Source organism: Struthio camelus, chromosome 2, assembly GCF_040807025.1.
Source record: "Struthio camelus isolate bStrCam1 chromosome 2, bStrCam1.hap1, whole genome shotgun sequence".
Lineage (NCBI taxonomy): Eukaryota > Metazoa > Chordata > Aves > Struthioniformes > Struthionidae > Struthio > Struthio camelus.
The window spans coordinates 53,623,064-53,642,719 of NC_090943.1; the positions used below are offsets into that span (position 1 = coordinate 53,623,064).

The 19,656-nt window shown below is 37.6% G+C and overlaps 1 protein-coding gene across 35 annotated transcripts in view; it reads left to right on the forward strand.

Moving 5' to 3' along the window:
* ARPP21 (cAMP regulated phosphoprotein 21) overlaps nt 1-19,656 on the forward strand; it is a 148,338-nt gene that overhangs the window by 39,895 nt on the left and 88,787 nt on the right. For all 35 annotated transcript variants that reach the window (XR_011139744.1, XR_011139745.1, XR_011139746.1 and 32 more), the window contains exons 4-9: nt 495-536; nt 1,375-1,464; nt 5,606-5,750; nt 7,001-7,079; nt 8,389-8,448; nt 9,367-9,507. Coding sequence is in view for 32 of the 35 variants with exons in the window: in XM_068935766.1 (XP_068791867.1) it covers nt 495-536; nt 1,375-1,464; nt 5,606-5,750; nt 7,001-7,079; nt 8,389-8,448; nt 9,367-9,507 (557 nt within the window). In the remaining 3 variants the exon portion in view is untranslated. The remainder of the gene's footprint in view (nt 1-494; nt 537-1,374; nt 1,465-5,605; nt 5,751-7,000; nt 7,080-8,388; nt 8,449-9,366; nt 9,508-19,656) is intronic.

Genomic DNA, 19,656 nt, shown 5'->3' on the forward strand with positions numbered 1-19,656 from the left:
AATGTTTAGCTATTTTTCCTTTTTGGAGATTTAGCAAGTTACCTGTAAATTCATGAGATCAAGGTACTACTAATGAATACATACTTAATGTGTGGTTTGGTTTGCAGGTGTCACTGCCAACAAAAAGTTGTTATGCAAAGCTTAAGAAGGTAATTTAATAATGAGACTTCATTCAATTAGGGTTTCTGATCCTTTTTGCTCAACTGAATATAAAACAAAAGGAGAGACTACAATTGAAGAGGAGTATTTACTTAAGTATGTCTCTTCTTGTATTTTTATTACATGCAAAATTACAGGACACTGCACAGTCTGTGTGTGCACAAAGATGATTCTTAAGTTCTTCTTGCTTCCCAGACTGGGTTTGGGGAAGTGGATTCTGCAGTCAGCACATGATAAAATTTTAGGGGTAATTTAATCTCTATATTTTTTGGTAACGTTCTTGCAATGCACATTTTTCAATGAAGTGATAGATGCTTGTCCTTTTCTGTACTCAGAAACGAGGCACAAACCAGAACCAGCAGAAAAAGAGATCTAAGGTAAGGGTCCATCTCTATTTGAAATGGCATACTAAGCTGCCATGCTTGGATAAAAAGTTCCATTCAAATGTCTGTTTGCAATTGAAATCATGACCTTTTATCAGATTTTTTTTTTTTTTTTCCTTTTACCCCATAATCTTGTCACACAAAGGCAGAGGAGTTTCTCTAGATATGATGTACCTGGCTTCCCTTTATTTATCCATCATACTTTTATGCTACTGGGTTTGCTATGTACTTGCAAGTGTAGAAAGCATATGTGCTTGTATGTGCTACTGGGGATGGAAAAAGCTCATCCTTTTTGCTTTAGAAGTTAACATTTTTGTTTGAGTTTTGTTTAAATGAAATATTCTGGCTTCAAGGAGCAGAAACTGACTAGCTCTCTTCCTCTAAGGCACCTTTTCTTGACATAGGAAAAAACACTTATTTAGAATATTCCAAGTGCAGATCCATGAAATTTACACATTTTATTGTCCACATTCAGCTCTGTTGCTTTTGGATACCACCAAGAACCCAGAGGAAAAAAAAAAAAAAAACTTTGGGTTTAACTTTGTGTTGGATTAGGTTTGGTGTTGTAGTATCTGTTCCTCGCTTTTATCAGTTTTTTTGGTGGAAGTAAATGAACTGTAGCAGAAACGTTTACAAGCAAAAAGAAACCTGTCACCTTCCTTATGTGGAAGGCTCATTGCTTTGAATCACTTTCTGTCTGTGTCTAATGCAGATATAATTTTGCTGGCTGGGTAGGAAGACAGTAATTTGCAATGTTTAGGGATAGCTGGTGTGTAGAGACTTGGGGTCGTTAGTGGTTTGTTTTGTTTTGTTTTCTTTCTCTCTTATTCAGTCAGGAGCTAAAGGAAAACTTGTCCGGAGTCTTGCTGTGTGTGAAGAGTCGTCCCCTCGCCCGGGAGCAGAAGGTCTTCATGATAATCAGGTACATTTACAATCATTGCCGTTAGCTGCATGGTTGACCTCCGTGTTCAGTTGCATGATTATGTTACTTAACTGGGCATTTAACAATATCTTTTTTGGGGGAAAAATTACATCCAGCAATGCACACATTTTTATGAAGTTATCTGGCTTAGCGTGAACTTTATTTTGAAATATTAAAGTAGTTTTACAGTATGTCACAGGGTATTGTTTGCTTTTTTTTCCAGACCCCCTGAAAATTTCAACAAATGGAAAAGAATTCAAAAGAATTCAGATTTTTAAAATTAAAAAATAGTAACAAACAAAAAGAATATTAAAATGTTCTTTTCTCTAAGGCTATCTCTTTTGAGGCTACACCAGATACAGATCCAAATACACTCTGGTTTCTGGTTCCTCTGAGACCCAGTTTATATCCCTGTCCCCACCTTACATAAAATACACAGATACTTCACGCTCTGACGTACCTTGGTGGACCCAAGGGTGTCTCATGCTAAGTAGAAGTCATTTTCTAAACACTTGGTTTAGGCTTTCCAGTGCAGAAAAACATGTATTTGAATTTATCTGTACTGATAGTGTTGTATTCCCAACAGCTGGTAGGTTTGTGTGCCCCCCCACCACCTCACCCTGGATATTCCAGCACTGGTGATAGTCTTTGTAGACTCACTTTAAAAAACAAAAAAGCAAAATGAAAAAGTGAATCTCAAATATGCTTTTTTGTTTACCTGGTAAGAGAAAGTCTTCAAAAATGAAAACCAAAATAACATGAGCACTGCCTGTAATTTATAAGATGTGTATCTGCAAATGAGATCAGCCGTAGAGAGAGTTTAAGCAAACGATTTCTGTGAGCCTAGCACAAAAACAAAAAATCACATTTAAGTGTACTTTCTCGCAGTTTCCTCTGCTGACTTGAAATGAAACAAATTCAACTCTCCTCTTGTCTTATAAGTATGGAGAGGTTTTTTATTTTTTTATTTTTCTTTTCGAGAGACCAAAAACAAGGTTGTTTAGCAGGGGGACTTCTTCACGTTCTACTGCTCTACAATGATGCTTATGCAGTAGATAGGCAGGTTATTTATCGGTTGTTCTGTTGTAGGTATATGCTTTTAGCTTGACTTGCGTTACTCAAGATGCGTGGCCTTTGTTCTGCTTTTATTTGTATTTTCTATTGTTTAATGGAGAATGAAAAGGAGAATAATATAAATATAAAGAGACTGTATTAGACATCGCATGGTAGTTTATAATGTACTGCACAGGACATGTATTAAATGTCAGAGACTGGCAGGTTTTGAGGTAAAATTCCTCTCCAGATTGCACCCCGATGCCAGACAGAGGAGGGGTTCCTTTTGCATACAGCCTCTGGTCGTCCCTGATTTTGACCAGGTACGGCTAACACTTGACCCTGTTGAAACATTTACGGGAGATAAAATGCGTCCCTGGACCCCAGTGTCTGTCTCCTAAAGACAATTGGCTTGGCATAATGAATTAGAGAGGAGCTGTATTTTGTTCTCACTGACCTCTTCCTTGTGAATGCAGCTCAGCTTTGCAATGAAAAGCTGGACCTGCAGTCTTCTCCTTAGACTGGCTGAAGGATACGGGAAGTATTGTGCCAATTGAATCGCTTTGCTTTCATTTTAGAGGAGAAAAAGCCTATTTTCCGTTTGATTTTTTTTTTTATTATTATTATTTTATTTTAATGGTTTACAAGCACAGGGAATTAATTACCAGAGAATGTATGGTACATTGCCAGAACTACAGAGTATGGATTGTACTGCAAACTTGATGTTTGTATTTATATTTGAATACTTGCCTTCATTTTCCTGTGTAGGAAAAAAAAAAAAAAACTTGTTTACCTGTATTACTTGATCTTGAACGCTTACCTGATGGTTTACTATGTCCTTATTTAAAAGGAGTGTTGCCTTTAATGTTATACTATTGACCTATCAGTGTATTATTGCAACTTGAACATTTATTTTGTTGTTCACTATACTTACCTTGTATCAATGTATTTATTAACATTGTATTTTATTATTGAGAAAAATCAATAAAAATATAACAAAACATACCATAGATTGCTTTCACGACTCTACAGCCCTTTTGTGTGTTTCTTCTAGTGCAAGCCAATACATTAGTATGTTATATGTAAACTAGTATATTCCGTATGTTCATATATGTGCTTATATGTAAAGTCTATCGTTTTTCTCTTCTTTGAAATAAGTGCATTTTAATAGCCACTTTAAAGTTGAGGATTGATGTCCTGAGAATGGAATGGCCAGTTACATTTTTCTCCTCTCTTTTGAAAAGCTAATGGCACAGTCGCTCTACTTTGGGCAGGGTAGGGAATCCGCAGTTATCCTTTGGGGTCTCTTGACAGTGATCCATCCAGAGTTTGTCATTTGAATGAGAAATTGAACTGCCATTTCAAGTGAAAGAAAGCAGGCATAACGTTATGCTAGTCCTTTGAGTCCTCTGAGCAGGTTAGCAAGCGTTTTTCTATGAATCCTTATCTCCAGTGACCAGGAATTCCCACTCTTTCCCTGTGTACACTCAGTTTTCAGCTTATGTTTTCATCCAAAACTAACAAAAGTGGAGATTAGGAACAGTAGTTGAGGTTAATATTTTGGCTCTAGGGCTTTGTTTCTCTTCTACAGTGCTTTTCCTCTCAAGTCTACTGTACTGCATTGGAGCCTCATAAGAGAGCAGATAATGATTAAGCCGAGAAATTATTCAATTTCTGTCTTACTGTGGCATGTTCATGCTGATAAGCTTGTTCTGTTAGGGTTGTGTCTTACGTGTGTTGTGGTGGCTGATTTGTAGTTTTAAAAAAAAAAAATCTAAAATTCATAATTATTGAAGGCATCATTTGAATTCAGAGTGGTCTCATTTCTTGAAAACACCCCTCAGTTTAAAGTTTTGTTTTTTTGTACACTAGTGTTTTTTGGAAAAATGTGATGGAAGGGAATTTACTAGCATTCAAGAAATTCTGCTTTTCTCCAGTATTGGTAAATTTGGATTTCATTTACATGATGGCTGAAATTTATCAGGTATGCAGGACTCTCGGATATTAAAGAAAGTTGTATTATTGGGGAGCTTTGCCATAGCTCAGTTCAAGTAAGCATTTTTACGCATTTAAATATATAGTATTGTTTTGACCACTCTTCTTCAAAAGAAAATGAATACTGACGTATGGACTTTTAAGTTTGTACACTCAGATTCTTTTGAAGTTAAAATGGCATTATTTATATATTTCAAGAAATACCAATTTGTGTTTTGTTGAAACAAAAAGAATCTAATTTTTATTATAAGTGAGGAATATCACGTTTTTAAAAGGAAATCAGAAAAGGCAAGCCAGCATGACTTTTCAGGTTTTTTAGTAATTTTTTTCTGCTTAGACTGAAGCATGCTTTCCAAGGGATTCATGGTCTCTGCAGTACTAAAGTTTTGAGGATAAAATTCATGAAACCTTGGAGAAGTTTCCTTAGCACACTTTGTTTGAAAATTGCAGTGCGCGTTTCTGCAAATGGAATGTTTGCAAGTGTCTTTAAATATAAAGCACCTGATAACTTAATAAGCAGTCTGTGTACAACTGAGTTTATTGTCTGCTGGTGCCCTGGTACTACCAGAGCCTGGAAACTCAGTCTAACTCATGCTACATCTGCATGTGCAGAGCAGTCCATGTGAACCTGCAGTATTTTTAGTGAGGGGAAAAATGTTGTGTATTTCAGAAATCTGTCCATTGATCGTTATTTAACCTATATAATGTTTATTAAATTTAAGAATTATTTAAGGAAGCTCGTATAAAATATAGTTCACTGTTCTAACAGCTCTTGAGTGAGAATTACTAAAGTGGAGAATAATGTGCCTTTAATAAGGGTAGACTAAAAGCTTATAGTTTGCAAATATTAGGGAAGAAATACATCTACCAGTAGAATTTGGCCTTTAAGATCTCATTATTCTCCTGGAAAAAACAATTTTTCAAATAGGAAAGAAATGTATCTGGCTTCAGCTTTTCTAGCTATATACAGTATAATGCAAATCTCTGCAGGTTGGAAGGCATGGAAGGTTTACTGAATCTGGCCCTAAATTTGTCCTTTTTTTTTTTTTTTTCTTCCCCCCCCCTCCTCTCCTCCCCGCCCACCCCCCAACAGGAATCGATACAGCTACAGCTCTCAAGTTTTCCTAGCTTACAAGAAGAAGATAAATCTAGTAAAGATGACTCCGAGAAAGAAAAAGAAAAGGATAAAAATAAAGATAAAAACAGTGAAAAAAACAAGATCAGAATGTTATCAAAAGGTGAACTTAAAAATACTTAAATTGTTATAATTATTTTGCTAGAAGGGATTGTATACACGTATATATTTTTATAAGCATGTATTTCTTTATATGTGTATAAATGCACAGTGGAATTGTTTTTATACTTTGAAAAATTCAGAACATGAGTGTGTGTGTGTGTGTGTGTGACAAAGTTTGTCTTATGAATACTGGGTGATTCAAACAGAAGTTTGGGGTGATATTTATATTTTTTTCATGTGAAATCATTCTTCTGAATACTTCAGTGTGTTGATGTGAACATATACATATAAATCTATACATGATTATAAAAAAGATAAATGGGAGGCTACAATACGCTTTTTTCCTATTAATGCTAATATACTGGCGTGTCATACGTGCAGTGTAGGCAGCAGAGCAATGCTCTTCAATATAGCTCCTCTCCCATAGAGAATCTCTTCAACGCTTCAGGGAAATCCAACCACAACCTTTAACCAGTATTGCAATCTGCTGTTAGAGATCTCCATCAGCTATTACACTTATGACTTCTTCAGAACAGATTTTGCATCTAAACTTTTGTCTTTGTAACAATCAATGGTACAAAATTACAGAATAATCTCTTAAAAATTATCATTGCCTACCTGGATGCAGATCCACAGCTGGTGTGAATTGTCAGTTGGCTTCAATGGAGCTATCACAGTTCACCCCAGCTGGAGGATCTGTGTCTACTTTTGAGTCAGGCTGTATATACTAGTACTGAAAAAATTAATTCTGACTACTGTCACGCATCACTATTACCTGCCCACTCTCAGACGTCATTGAATTTTTAGTCTGTTAATGCAAATAAAATTCCCACTCGTAGGATGTCTCATTCTCTGTTTATACAGTGTATTTTAAGTGATTCAAAGATGTACTGATGATTAGACTTTTTTTTTTTTTTAATGTAGTAGTTGAAAGGAAGAACTTGGAAGGGACCTGACTGGCTTTAAATGTTTTTTGCAATTTTAAAATGACTAGCACTTTGTATCAGTACCTAGATTTCATGCTATGTTCTCAGTGGAATAGTAGAGAGGAAGCATGAACATCCGCCTGGTGTTTCCTTGGAGCAGATTTTTCTTTCACCTAAATTCCAAATGAACATTTTCTTTTTGGAACATATACTTTCAGATCATTGCTGGAAAATGGAATTTGATTTACGGTATAGCTTAATCTTCACTGTTGAAATGACATAAATGAGTGGGGGATGTTTGTTCTTTTTTTTTTTTTTTTTTCAGATTGCAGTCAAGAGTATACAGACTCAACAGGCATAGATTTGCATGAGTTTCTGATTAACACATTAAAGAATAACCCTAGGTAGGTATTTTCTGCGTTATAGCTGGCACTCCTGAAACAGTCATAGGATTCTAGTAAGTGTACATCATGTTTTATTAGTTCTGGAGATTGCTATGACGAAAAGGTAAAGGAGGTAGGATAGCTTTCTGCTATCAAAAGTCATCAACTCCTATTCCCTTTCCACTTACCCATTGCTTAATTTCTCTTTCAGTGACATCTGGTCTTTGTCCTTACCTTCTTTGCATAAAGCATCTAGATGATTTTAGCCGTAATATTTTATAACCGTTGCAGTTGGAGATTTGTATATGAATATTAAGGAGCGTACTTTTGGCAGTGTTGTACACAATTAAGCTGCTATGCGCAGTGCCCAATTCTCCTCTTGGTATTCCCATAGTTTTCATTTTGAGCAGCAAGCTCACCTCAATGTTAAATTTGCCTCTAAATGTCTAAGGAAGGAGCTGTAGCATTTTTGTGTTGTGCTTTAAATGTTTGCTTCAATTGAATTTATTAAATATATACCACATAATTCTGCAATTACAGGAAAAACGGGAATAACTAGGTACGTAACAGCTTGTGTAACCTTTTGTACTGAGGGCAGAAGGTCCCTGAATTGTTTTATCTACGCCAAATGAGAAAGTTCAAAAAAGCTAAGGAGTGATGGACTCTGTCAGACTTTAAAAAAAAAAAAAAAAAAAAAAAAATTATATGTTGGGAATACACTGGGGAAATTTTCGAATGTTTTTTGACAGGAGGTGAAAAAAGAACATCTGAGAACTTTCAGTTGAAAACAGAGCGTTTTGATTGAGAAATGCTGCAGCATGGCCTCCTGGGAGTCATAGTTCAAAGACATTGTTCTCTACGGGCCCTGACTAGATTAGATGTGCTCAGTCTCCTTACTTGCAGATCGATGCCTAGTGAAAGATACGTTTCAGACAAAATGTTGAAAATTTCTGTGAATAGCAGTTCTCATGAAAGAGCTGCATTAGCTGGAAATCTCATTTTCCATCAAAAAATGATGAAGAAGCACCAAAGCTCTCCCTGGCAATCAGTCTTTCCGTGCAAGACATTGATCACAGCACTGTGTGGGTGGAAGCGCTCTCAGACCGTGCCTGAGTGCAAGGAAGAACTAAATCTGTCACTTAGTGAAAGTGCAGAAAAGCAGACTGGAATATTCTCCAGATGTGGCAATGCGAAGCACATTTCACTTTTAATCCAGATGGCTGACAGCATTTGTAAATTCATCTTGCAAATATTGATATATTTATTTTTTTTAAATCTAAAATGACTGTTGATGATCGATGCTACAAATCCTTGCATTTCTTTTTGACAGGGACAGAATGATACTCTTGAAAATGGAACAGGAAATTATTGATTTTATTAGTGACAACAAGTAAGTTGAGATCCACGCTCAACTGTCATGTATGTGTATTGTAATGCAACCTGTGTGAGGGAGGTGCTCGTGTGAACCGCAGTGCTAGTGAATGCTGTTACTAGCACATTGTAAGATCAGGTTTTTATTTCCTGATACGTGGTGGTACTGCTTAAGATGCAGTAGATGTAAAAGAAGCCTTTGCTGTGCGTTATGTCATGATTTTTCAGTGGCTTCCACTGGCTCTGATCAGGCCTAAAAATGGTAGTAAAGCTTTCAGTGCAGGGGATGTAACTCAGTCATCTCTAAGGAGAGGTGCACAATCAGATGTGCTATCATGCAGTTCTGCTTGTTTGCTATGTTATTGCAATATGTTGAAAATTAAAACTGAGCTTTGGTGGAATGGGTCTTTGGTACTGCATGTTCTTTTTAATAAAATGTTTCTACAGCTTTAAAAAATAGAGTCAGAGTAGGAGGAGAGGAGGAAAGAGTGCTGATGGGAAATAAACATTTTGTCAGTTAAGAGAGGAGAAAAGAGTATTTGCCAAGCTAGATCCCTCCAGCATCACCCTGCATCGGACCTTTGGGAGAAAGGCAGATAGGAGTCATCAGTATCTCAGCAAATCTGCACTGCAGTTTGCAGAGTGTGGCACTGGGTGGGCGAGTTCTTTCTGGTGTATGAGGTACCTAGTTGATATGATGTAGCGTGAGCTTTGTTTGTCCAAATGTAGTGCATGGAACTGTATTTATTATAAACTGTAAATATAATTGCTTCCTATTGCCTGCCTTGCTGTAGCAAACATTTATGTCTAAATGCACAAAGTAGAAAATTTCAGTTAAATTACTGTCCACTGAATTATAGAACGTATTGCTATTGTCATTTAATTATAGCTCTGAGGGAAATGTAATTATCAATGCAATTTGTTTTCTTTTTTCTAGTAATCACTATAAAAAGTTCCCTCAGATGTCATCATATCAGAGGATGTTAGTGCACAGAGTGGCAGCTTACTTTGGAATGGATCACAACGTGGATCAAACTGGAAAATCTGTAATTATCAACAAGACCAGCAATACAAGAATGTAAGTAGCAACCCTGTTGTGTTTTCCTTGTTCCCTTTCACAAGAGCTGGTTTGTACCATGACTGCCTGTCACTTTTTTTTATATCTTTTTTTTGTGGTAAGAGTGAGTGCTGTTTATCGCTTTTGGGGGTAGGAGGGGAGCGCAGGGATGTCGCTACAGCTGGCACTGTGAGGTGTCTGAGAATTTAAAGATACATAGGAAGAAATCAACCCCATTTGTTCCTTGCAATAAATGTATCTAATGTCTTGGAACATTACTTTCTCTGACTCCTTAGTGTTACCACTTTTGCTATAGAAATGAATTCATTGCTTTACCTGTCACCTGATACCAAGCTGGTATATTGCTAAATAACCCAAATATATTGTGAAGATAGCCTTTTCCCTCTAATTGTTCCTCTCTGCCTTCAGATTCATTTTCTACCCAACCTGGTCATTTGGCATTCGGTCCCCTGCCACCACTTGCCAACATTGATTCCTTTTTTTCTTTTTGCTCTCCTGGTTCTAGTTTGTTTTCTTCTCAGATCTTTCAGTATGACCACCAAGTTCTAATGGGGTATGAAATCCTTCTGATGGTTCAAATGAATTGAAAAATTCCTAGCAGCTTAAATTCATACTGGCCTTTTTTTTGCTCTCCTCCATGAGTGTGTGTAAAGCTCACAAAAGCTCTGTATGAAGCATCTTGGCTGATTCAGCAAAGATGCAGTCATGTGCCCGTGCCTAATTAGCATCAAACTTGTTCTGCCAAGTGCCACTTGTGTATTAGTAAGCATGGAACTATGGCCTTGTCTTCCTCTCTACCTATAAACTGCATAATGAAGAGGAAGTAATTATAACCAGGTAATGACGTTTTGGTATCTGTTACTGGAACAGGAAAGCCCCATTTGGAAATTGTGTACTTCCTGTATTTAATTAGTAGGAGAAATAAAAACATCAATTTCATTTACATATCCAGTAGTTAAGATGTTTTGCCTAGACTCAGTTGCAGAGAGTGTTTTTTTTTTTTTTTAATGCTATTAGCTCCTCTTGCAAAAGGCTCAGGTCTTGATTTTGCAGAATCAAGTAGTGCCTCTGCCCTAACACAGTGGCATTTGTTATTTCTGAGCCCTAAAAATTTTCTATGTATGTGAAGCAAATTTAAGAGTAGGAACACATTTTTTTTTTTAGATCCTTTTCACAGGCTTTCCCCGAGGTATGCAGGCATCTGTAAAGCAACACTTAAAAACGTCAGTGCTGTTAAAGGCTTGAATAAAGCATGCTCTAACAATCTGATTTTCAGAAGTCAAGAGAATTACAGTAGCTCAGTAAAACTAAAAATCAAAATGCCAAGGTTTAACCTCAGGATCTGACAACACCTGCCCCTGTGCAAGGGCTTTGGATATATGCAAAAGAAAGAAAGCTGGGTATGCAGCAAACCGGTGTTCACTTTTGCGCTGAAAAGGGAACAATTTGTAGTCTCCTCTTGAATAAAACACAGTTCACTATATTTTAATGTGTTTTAGCCATTCCTCTCTCCTTACATTTGTCCCTTTTCCTTCACATCTGTGTCACATCCGTAGTGCAAAAACTGTTATAGATCTTTCCTCACAGCATTGCATCCCCCCTGATTAACTCTAATAATGTGATAATATCACATTAATATCTGTTAATGTCTTGCTATGTGTTGCTGTACATCTCATAGATGGTAGCTTTGGAACTGCTGTTGGAAATGCTTGCAGCACTTTCAGGGGACACTGAATTCCCCTTCAACAGTCAAAAGTTTGTCCGAGTGGTAAAGCTGTGGCTTCTTGCATGGTGGGAACAAGAAAGCAGGTTGGTTTACCAGGCATTGAGTGGCATTTCTGTGGGCAAGCTCAGCGGACAGGATGCTGCAGGGGTAGGACAGACTGAATGACCCTTTCGGCTTAGGACGTGTTCATGCAAGCTGGAGGTGAGGCACGCAGCTAGACAAATTTGTTCTGACACTGTTTGTGTGCAGATGTTCCAGAAATAAACATAAAGCTTTTGCCTTCAATTTACTAAGTAAAGCAGTAATAATTTTAAGCATCATATAAACTGCAGTTTTTTCTCTTCTGCAGTGATTTAATGGTAGATAACCAAATCATGTGGAGATAGCATTGCATCACAGTGCTTCCAGTATGTTATTTGCAATATTTTGATACTGCGCTAAAATAAAGCTTTGTACAAGTAGCTCTTTTTTTCATAATTGAAGGAGATGGCTTTTTTTTCTAAATGTCCCAAGCTCTGACAGAAAATAGAGGTTATTATCCAGCATGAATGACGGCTGATGAGAATTTATTATCCACTGCAAATACTGCCTAAGATCCACATCTGAGAAAGTGTGATATGATTTCATGTGTTCTGCATTTCAGTATTCTCAAAGGAAACAATTTTATGCAGTTCAAAATCAATACCAAATATAGGGAATGTGTTAACTGTATTAATTACTACTTGGAAAGTGTCCAGAGATCTGGAGATCTGGACAGTGACTGAAACACTGTTCAACATGGTTATACTGTACTATAAGCTTGAGTTTCAATTGTTTTATGCAAGTGTATGGAGGGCCCCCTAGACAGCTATTCTGAAGAAAGTTTGTGTTACGACAATATGTTATCTCCTTATCGCATATGGTTTTCAAAGTACTTTAGCTGCACACTCCAGAGAGGGAAGAACATTTGCTTGAGTTCTTAAAGAATTTCTAAACTATTCACTGCCTATGACTTTTCTGTGTGTGGGTGGGTGGCTGTGGGTGTGTGCATGCACGCGTGTTTGGGAAGAGCATGTGACTTTGCAGAGTCACTGTGTGGGTTTAAATAAGTACTGTGTGGCTTATTTCTCTGGTTGAGAGAGAGTTTGTGTCACTTCTTGGCTCACTCTTGCAGGCAATGAGTTGTTTCCTCCCTCCAGGCAATGAGGTGAATTTATTCTGTTCAGCAGAGACCTCTTATTCTCGCTGCCTGCAGCTGCTTGGGGGCACAAATGTCAGAAGAGTTAATGGCTTTGAGATGGATGGACTGGTTGGGGGAAGCTGAGAAGCTTAGAGGTGCTGCAGCACAGAATAGGATCTGTCAATCTGGGGATGGAGATATGAATGGAGGGGATGGGGGCTTTCATTTCTTTCATCAGTTGGCCACCTTGAGGGCAACATATGTCCGCTTTTATGTACCTGTGCCTCTAAAGGTACCTGCATGACGGTTTGGAATTTGAGAAGGTGCTTACTGGAGAAATCGTGGTTGGAAGGAGGGCTGTGATTTTTGTGTAGTCAACTGTGTGGTTTTATGGGGAGAAGAAAATGAAGGTAAAAATGCATCAGGGCTTGATTCTCTCTGGGATTGCGATCCTGGAGCTTTACTGACTTTTCTGAAGTCTCTCTTAAAAATGCAGTCAGACTATAATGACTATTTTGCAGTCTGAAAACTATTTATAACAAGGAGCTTAAACTAAGATGGGTTTTGTTGTTGTGGTTGGAATATGAATAACTCATACTGTTTATGAGCCTTTTTTATGAAATGGAATTCTAAAGTACAAAAGATGTTCTCAGATAGCTGAATGTTACCTCAGCCTTCATAAAGATAAGTAGGTACTCTAGTTTTCATTAAGGAATAGTGAATTTTAAAAATACTTGATATTTCAATGTGATATTTTAAATAAAGAGTAGTTTTAAAAAAAGAACAATTTTCCAAAAGAAATATCATAACCCCCTCTTTCTTAATTACAAGAGCTCAAAATACTACTAAAAATGGGACATCTACTTTGTTCAGTATGAAATTACTCTTGCATCACAATTGTATGTATATTTGTCTGTCATCTGTGTCTGCCTGTCATCTATCTAAAGATACATGAAAATGTATAGGGAATTTAAGTCAGTGAAATATGATATGAACAGAAGTTTGGAAGAGAGGCAATATGTTAGACAGGAGACATTTCAAATTAGAGTCAAAAAAAACTTGGATATGTCACCTTTTATTCCATATGTGCCTTATAACTTTAAAAAAAAAAAAGCACTAGAAGCATTTCAGAGCATCTTTCAAAATTTGTTCATGTTTTTATACATACCAATTCAATCAGATTCATGCAGCTGGTTATCTGTATATGTGGAGAAATGCAGAGGAAGTGTGTTGAAGTGCTTGATAAATGAAAAAGGGTTCTTATTTGGTTGGGATCATCAAACACGTGACAAATATGTCTTTACCACAGCCTACACTTGTGCATATTTTTACATAAGCATGGGTGGCAGAGTTGATCAGAATTGAGTAGGTGAGATGTTTATGATATATAATTGTTGTATTTAGATATTCTCATTCATTCTGAGGGTGTAACACATTTGCTATGAATTTTACACCACTGCTCACCTCCTCAGTTATAACTGATTTTTTTTCAAAAGCATCATTAATTATAGTCCTTGTTGTAACATTTGGTTCTCTTCTGTCTTACTCTATTACTTCAAAAATGCATGTGTAATCTTGGCCCAATCAAAAGGTTTTCCTGTGCCTTTGAGAAGATCCAAAGCTTTGGGCAATAATAGGATGTTATGTGAATTACAGAAGGTCTAGGGTTGAAATGTATCAGCAGAAGGAGACATACTGTGCGATATGCACTATATACGTCATAACTAAAAAAGTAGGATAGTATCTTTGGTTTTATTGTCTCCTCTACGCAAGAGTGATTTGAATCACAAACACAGAAGAAAAGTTCTCATCAGGCTTCTTTGTGTATATGCTGTATTAGAGTGATTGTTTTGTAGGCAACATCTGTGCTAGCCAAGGTGCACTGTACTCATTTCACAATTTTACAATAACAACCTTGACTTTAGTATGGGATCCTACAGGCATGGTGACTGAACTTTGGCAATTTCAGTAAGGAATAATTTCTAGAAGATTTTTTTTTCCCCTAGACTGATGTGCCAAGCAGACTCCTTGGGTTGCCAAAAGTTACGGCCTCTGGAGCCTGCAGAAAAGTATGGCATTCCCCTTGGCTGAACAAAGTATTCATGAATGCTCAGTCTAAATGACTTTTATTTCTTTAAGCAGTTGTTTGCCAATGGGAAGGATAAGACATTTTCCATGCACAATTGGTAACAGTCTTTTTTAGTCACGTATGCGGTAGCAATTACAACTGTGTACCTGAACGCGTAAGGACTCGAGTCAAAGCAATTCAAAGCTTGTCAGAGAGTTTAAGGCCCGCACTTTTGTTTTTTCCCATTGGAATACAGCATAATTATCTGGCAAATGCCTTGCTGTTTTGTGTTGCATCTGCATTTAAAGATCTTATGTTCTCCTTGGTGGTCACATGCTTGCACAGGCTAATGATCTCATGAGAGCAGACCCAGTGTTATGAGATACGTGATACAGGAAAACATATATGGGAACTCCATCATAGCTGTTTTTATTTTTTTCCAAGGAGGTTTGCCTTACTTTTCTTCAAGGAGCTATGAAGTTGGCTCTATTCCTCTGCTTCCTATTGCAAAGCAACTTCTTTCCTATGCTCACTACAGCACAGTTGCTCCTTGATTACTAAGAAATAAGCAAAAACTGGGTGTATATATATGCTTTTCCTCTGGTTTGTAATTGCTGTTGCTCAGTCGGAATGCCAGTGTCAGGTGTTACCGATGTACAGACAAATATAAGGGCATGTAGTAGATACCTGCAACCAAAATGGAAAAACTGTGTAACTGAGAAACAACACTCTGACTGAGACATTTTGTTCCAGTTTAACATGCACTATTACATTAAGAAACTAAGGATTCAGTAAGAATATCAATAAAACAACAAACACAAGAATAACCATGCAGCTACATAAGCTACATAAACATATGCAGTTTTGAAGTAACAAATAGGTTACTATGGTTTTTGTTGATTTATTTCTTGGACGTTTTCTAAACAAAAAATAATATTGAGATTAAATTAGGAAAGTGATTAAGAAAAAACTTTCTCAATGTAAGAATAATCCTGTAGGATGCAAGAGCACAGTGTCCTGGTATTCACTGTGGTGATGCTTATGCCTCAGCCTTTAGGGTATTGCAGGTATTCCCTGCTGCCGCAGGGCTGGGAGCAGCAGCGCTGAAGTGGGCAGTGAAGCTCCAGGGCAAGGGGAGGCTTTCACGGCTGAGAATGAAAGGGGAGCTTCCTGGGAAACGCTGCTTTAAGGGCAATTGCAGATTTTGCTCTGAGATTCAGGAAATGTCTGCCTCCAATAGTGCCCCGAACCTCTTGTGCACGGAAATGCTTCCGTTTTTCATCACAAAAGAGAGCGGGCTAAAGTGCCTTTGTTTTATCCAGTCACATGGTGATAAGAGAAGTAATTCAGGGAATGCTTACTTACTGTTAAGGGGTTTAGCAATATGTTAATATTATGTTACAGCATTTGTTTCAGGCATCAGGTTGCCAGTGTTTCACTAAATACCTTATAGGATGTTGTGCACATTGATGCTCATCTAGAAAAGATTTACCTCTCCCTGCCAATCTCATTTTTTTTAATAACTTTCTTAAGCTTAACATTATTTGTTCTTGGCAGACGGTCTCTCGTTTTAATCATTCGTGTGTTTTATTTGAAAGATATAAATGAAAAAAGTGCTTGGCGTGCCTGAGGTAGTGCTAAAGTTGACCCTTTTAAATACTGGCTTCGCACTGATTGACCCTTAAATGCTGGCTTCATTCTTACTCCAATCAGTGGAAGCCATTTAGCGGGCCCATGGAAGTGATGTACTCTGTAAATGGGATGTTAGGGTTAATGAACCAGTTCTAATAGTTTACATTATTAAATTTTAGTCTAATGTAATTTATCAAAACTAAATTGTTTATAATTAAAGTGGACAAGTACTTTACAGCTGTCTTATATTGTAATGAACTATTAGTTAAGCATTAATCAAGGGACATCTAATTTTTTTTCTTTTAGTTCTTGCAATCACACGACTCTAATAGTATAAGCAGAAGGTTATGATCACCTGGTCTTATGTAGGATGGTGGGAGATTATCCAGGAAAACAGTGCTAAAGAATAGCAAGTGGATAATTAAACTGAGGGAAGCTCTTCCTTTCTTAACTAATTAACTAGTGTTTTTATGTGCTCTTCTGAACTGTATCAGGAAAGTACCTGTTAATCAAACTTCTGTTTAGTCACTTATGTTTTCAAACTACTGGGAGCAGATCTGGAAATCTGAAATGGCATCAGTGCTTTATTCAGAAGTGACTGTACTTCAGTAGTAGATGAAATAATGTCTTTAAATCTGGCATGTAGTTTTCAGAAATGAGGTAGTGATACTAGCAAATGGATTTTTGATGTGGTCCAAATTCTTCTTAATAACTGCCTCTTACATTTCTGTTGCCTCCCTTTTGTTTCATGTAGGAAATATATGGCCCACACAGATGGACTTTGTATATGACGTGATCACTAGAAATAGAGAAGTATTGTGATTATTACTATTACTGAGAAAGCTGGGGGTCTTCCCTATAAGCAAAGTCAGTTGCTCCTGCTCGCTATTTCCAAGATAGACTTCTAGGCTATTTCTGAAAAGTAATTAACAGCCAGCTCTCTTCTTCAGGCCAGTGACCGTTCATGGGGTGACTTTGGTCCTTGAGCCCTTCTGCCAGAAATGAGGAAAATATTCATGACCTGAAGTGGAACGAAGCACAAGAATGCATTATGTAACAGAGCAATAATTTGTATGCATGGGGCGTTTCAAGAGAACTAGTGGTTTCTTCATTAGCCAGCCAGCTTTTGGGGAACTATGTTGCATTTATGGGTAGTCTTCAAAGCTTCATTTCCTTTTTTCCTTCTTTCTTTCTTTTTAGTTTTTGAGCTTGTTAGATGTGAACATGTAATTTTAAATAGACCTCTGCAGTTATGCAACTTCCTAATTTTCAGCTACTTGCAGAGTTTGCTACATCCTTAAAATCAAATATTAATGAATTCCATAATAAGCTATGCTACCACTTGTGAGCCTCTATTAGCTGGAAATCAATTGATGCTGTGCAAAACGTTCAGCCTAGAGAGAAATCCTGAATATTAAGAACTAAATGCAATCCAGAAGTGTGGGAGCAGGAGCAGGAAGTCCCACTGGTACAGAGATAATCTTAGTTTGATCGCAGGACAGCAGAGCATTTTGAAGCCCTTAAAATGAAAAGAAAGGTTGGCAGTGCAGCCCCATGTAGCAGAAGATCGTATTTCAATTTGCCCTTGGCCTGCTAGGGTCTCACGTGAGTTCAGAGCAGGGCTGCAATATTCTGGCCCAAAAATACTGGGCCAAATATTTTACTCAGGCAAACTCTCAGGGAGTCAAGATGTGCTATGTTGTTGCATCTGTAGGTTAAAACAGGATGACTTTGGGGGATTTGTGCTTTAGAAAGGCCTGTGAGGCTCATTGGGTTGTGCTATGATGTGTTAAACAATAATTAGATTTCTTGAACACCAGGTACTTGGTGGGGGAGACCTCAGGATCTGGCCCTGTGTTTGGCCCTAGTAGAGAGTAACTTGGCACTGAGCAGATTGTGTGTGTGTTGTTTCTGTCTGTCCTGCAGGCATCAGGTTCTCCATTATTTTTGTAATCAGAAATGCTACTGGTACCAACCCCACTGAAATCATGCTGCTAGTGTACTAGAATAGAAGACTTTGTAGGGGAGAGGGTTTTTCATAAGTGAAAATTAATTGAATGGCCTTCTCTGAGGAGTGGGAGACAGTGACAGAATAAACCTTACCCTCCCTGAAGGGGAAAAAAACCCCAAAACACTTAACTTCCCAGTAGTGTTACCAGTGCTGTTACTTTCAGCCCGTCAGATGTCTGATCATTGATCATTTCAGAGGGAGAATGCCTACCAGAATAACTACTCAGTTTTGTTTTCTTCACTGTTTAATAATAAATTGGGAACTTGTTCAGAGTTCAGATATTCATCTGAAAAAGTAATCCTTAACCAGGAAAAATGTAGCATTTGGTATTTGGTTTTTTTAACTACGCTACAGAGAAGGTGCATCTTGATGCAACTGTCTTGTACAGGGTTGATTTTTTTTTTTTTTTTTGATGGCTTCCAATGCGCTCTTACCATCGTAACAGAACTTCTCAGTGACTCATACTAAGAAAGCAGCAATCTGTTAATGAGGCTTTTACCTTCAAACGCTTGAAATGCCATCTTGAGTGGTTTTAAGTATTAAGTTATGATAGTATAACTGAGCTGTACTTTAACCAATTTTCTGTATTTAAATTCCCACTCTAGTGTTTTTTTTTTTAACTGTATTTGAGTATCCTTCAGCCCCTAAATAAATGAAACATATGAAGGTTCTAATTATTGGGCCCTTGTTCTTAGAAATGTTATTCTGAGAGGTCTTAATCAAATAATTTAATCTCTAGGGCTGGAATTCTGCCTTACATCATTTAGTTGGAGCCCCTTGACAATGGTGGTATTTGCTTCCTGCTTTTCCAAATGTGCTAATTCACAGACTATGCCCATGATCAAAAAAGTCACTGGCACTACAAATAATAGAGTTTTGGCCCAAAAGATAAAGTAAGGAAACAGTAATGCTTATGTAGTTTTACTGTGGCTGTAAAGCTGGACCCTATGAGGGCCTCCAGCATAAAACCAAAAAAAAGGCACAGCAGGCAGACATAGTAGATATTCACAAACTAGTAAAGCAAGAAAGGGCACCATACTGTGTCGCAGCATGCCCTCAACAGAGAGGCCAACATCATGTTGGACTGAGCAGTTGCTTTAATTAAAGGCAAGTGCAAATAACAAAATATAGTGAAACTATCAGAGTACCTGCATAACAGTGCCCTAAATCTTCGCAACTTCTCTGAATCCTGTCTGCAGCAGCACTTCTCCCCGGCTCCCACCGGCCCATTACTCTCCCGATCGCATACCTACGTAAGAACGTTTTGTCGGTTACTCATTTGGTTTGCTAGACAGTGATCCTGCAGGTACCCGAGGGTATTTCTTTGCTCATTCCTTGCCTCGTAACCTTACCTGTCTTTCACTCCATGTTGCCATTCATTCAAGAGAGGAATATTAACCTGCTGTCTCCCATTAAGTGCATTAAATGAACATCACATTGCAAATGTCCAACTGCTCATTTTTTTCCGCGTTGTGGACACCCCAGTGATCTCCAGTTTTGAACTTGCTTTCCTCCCTTGCATTCCTTTAGACAGCTGCTTGGCTATTACCTGT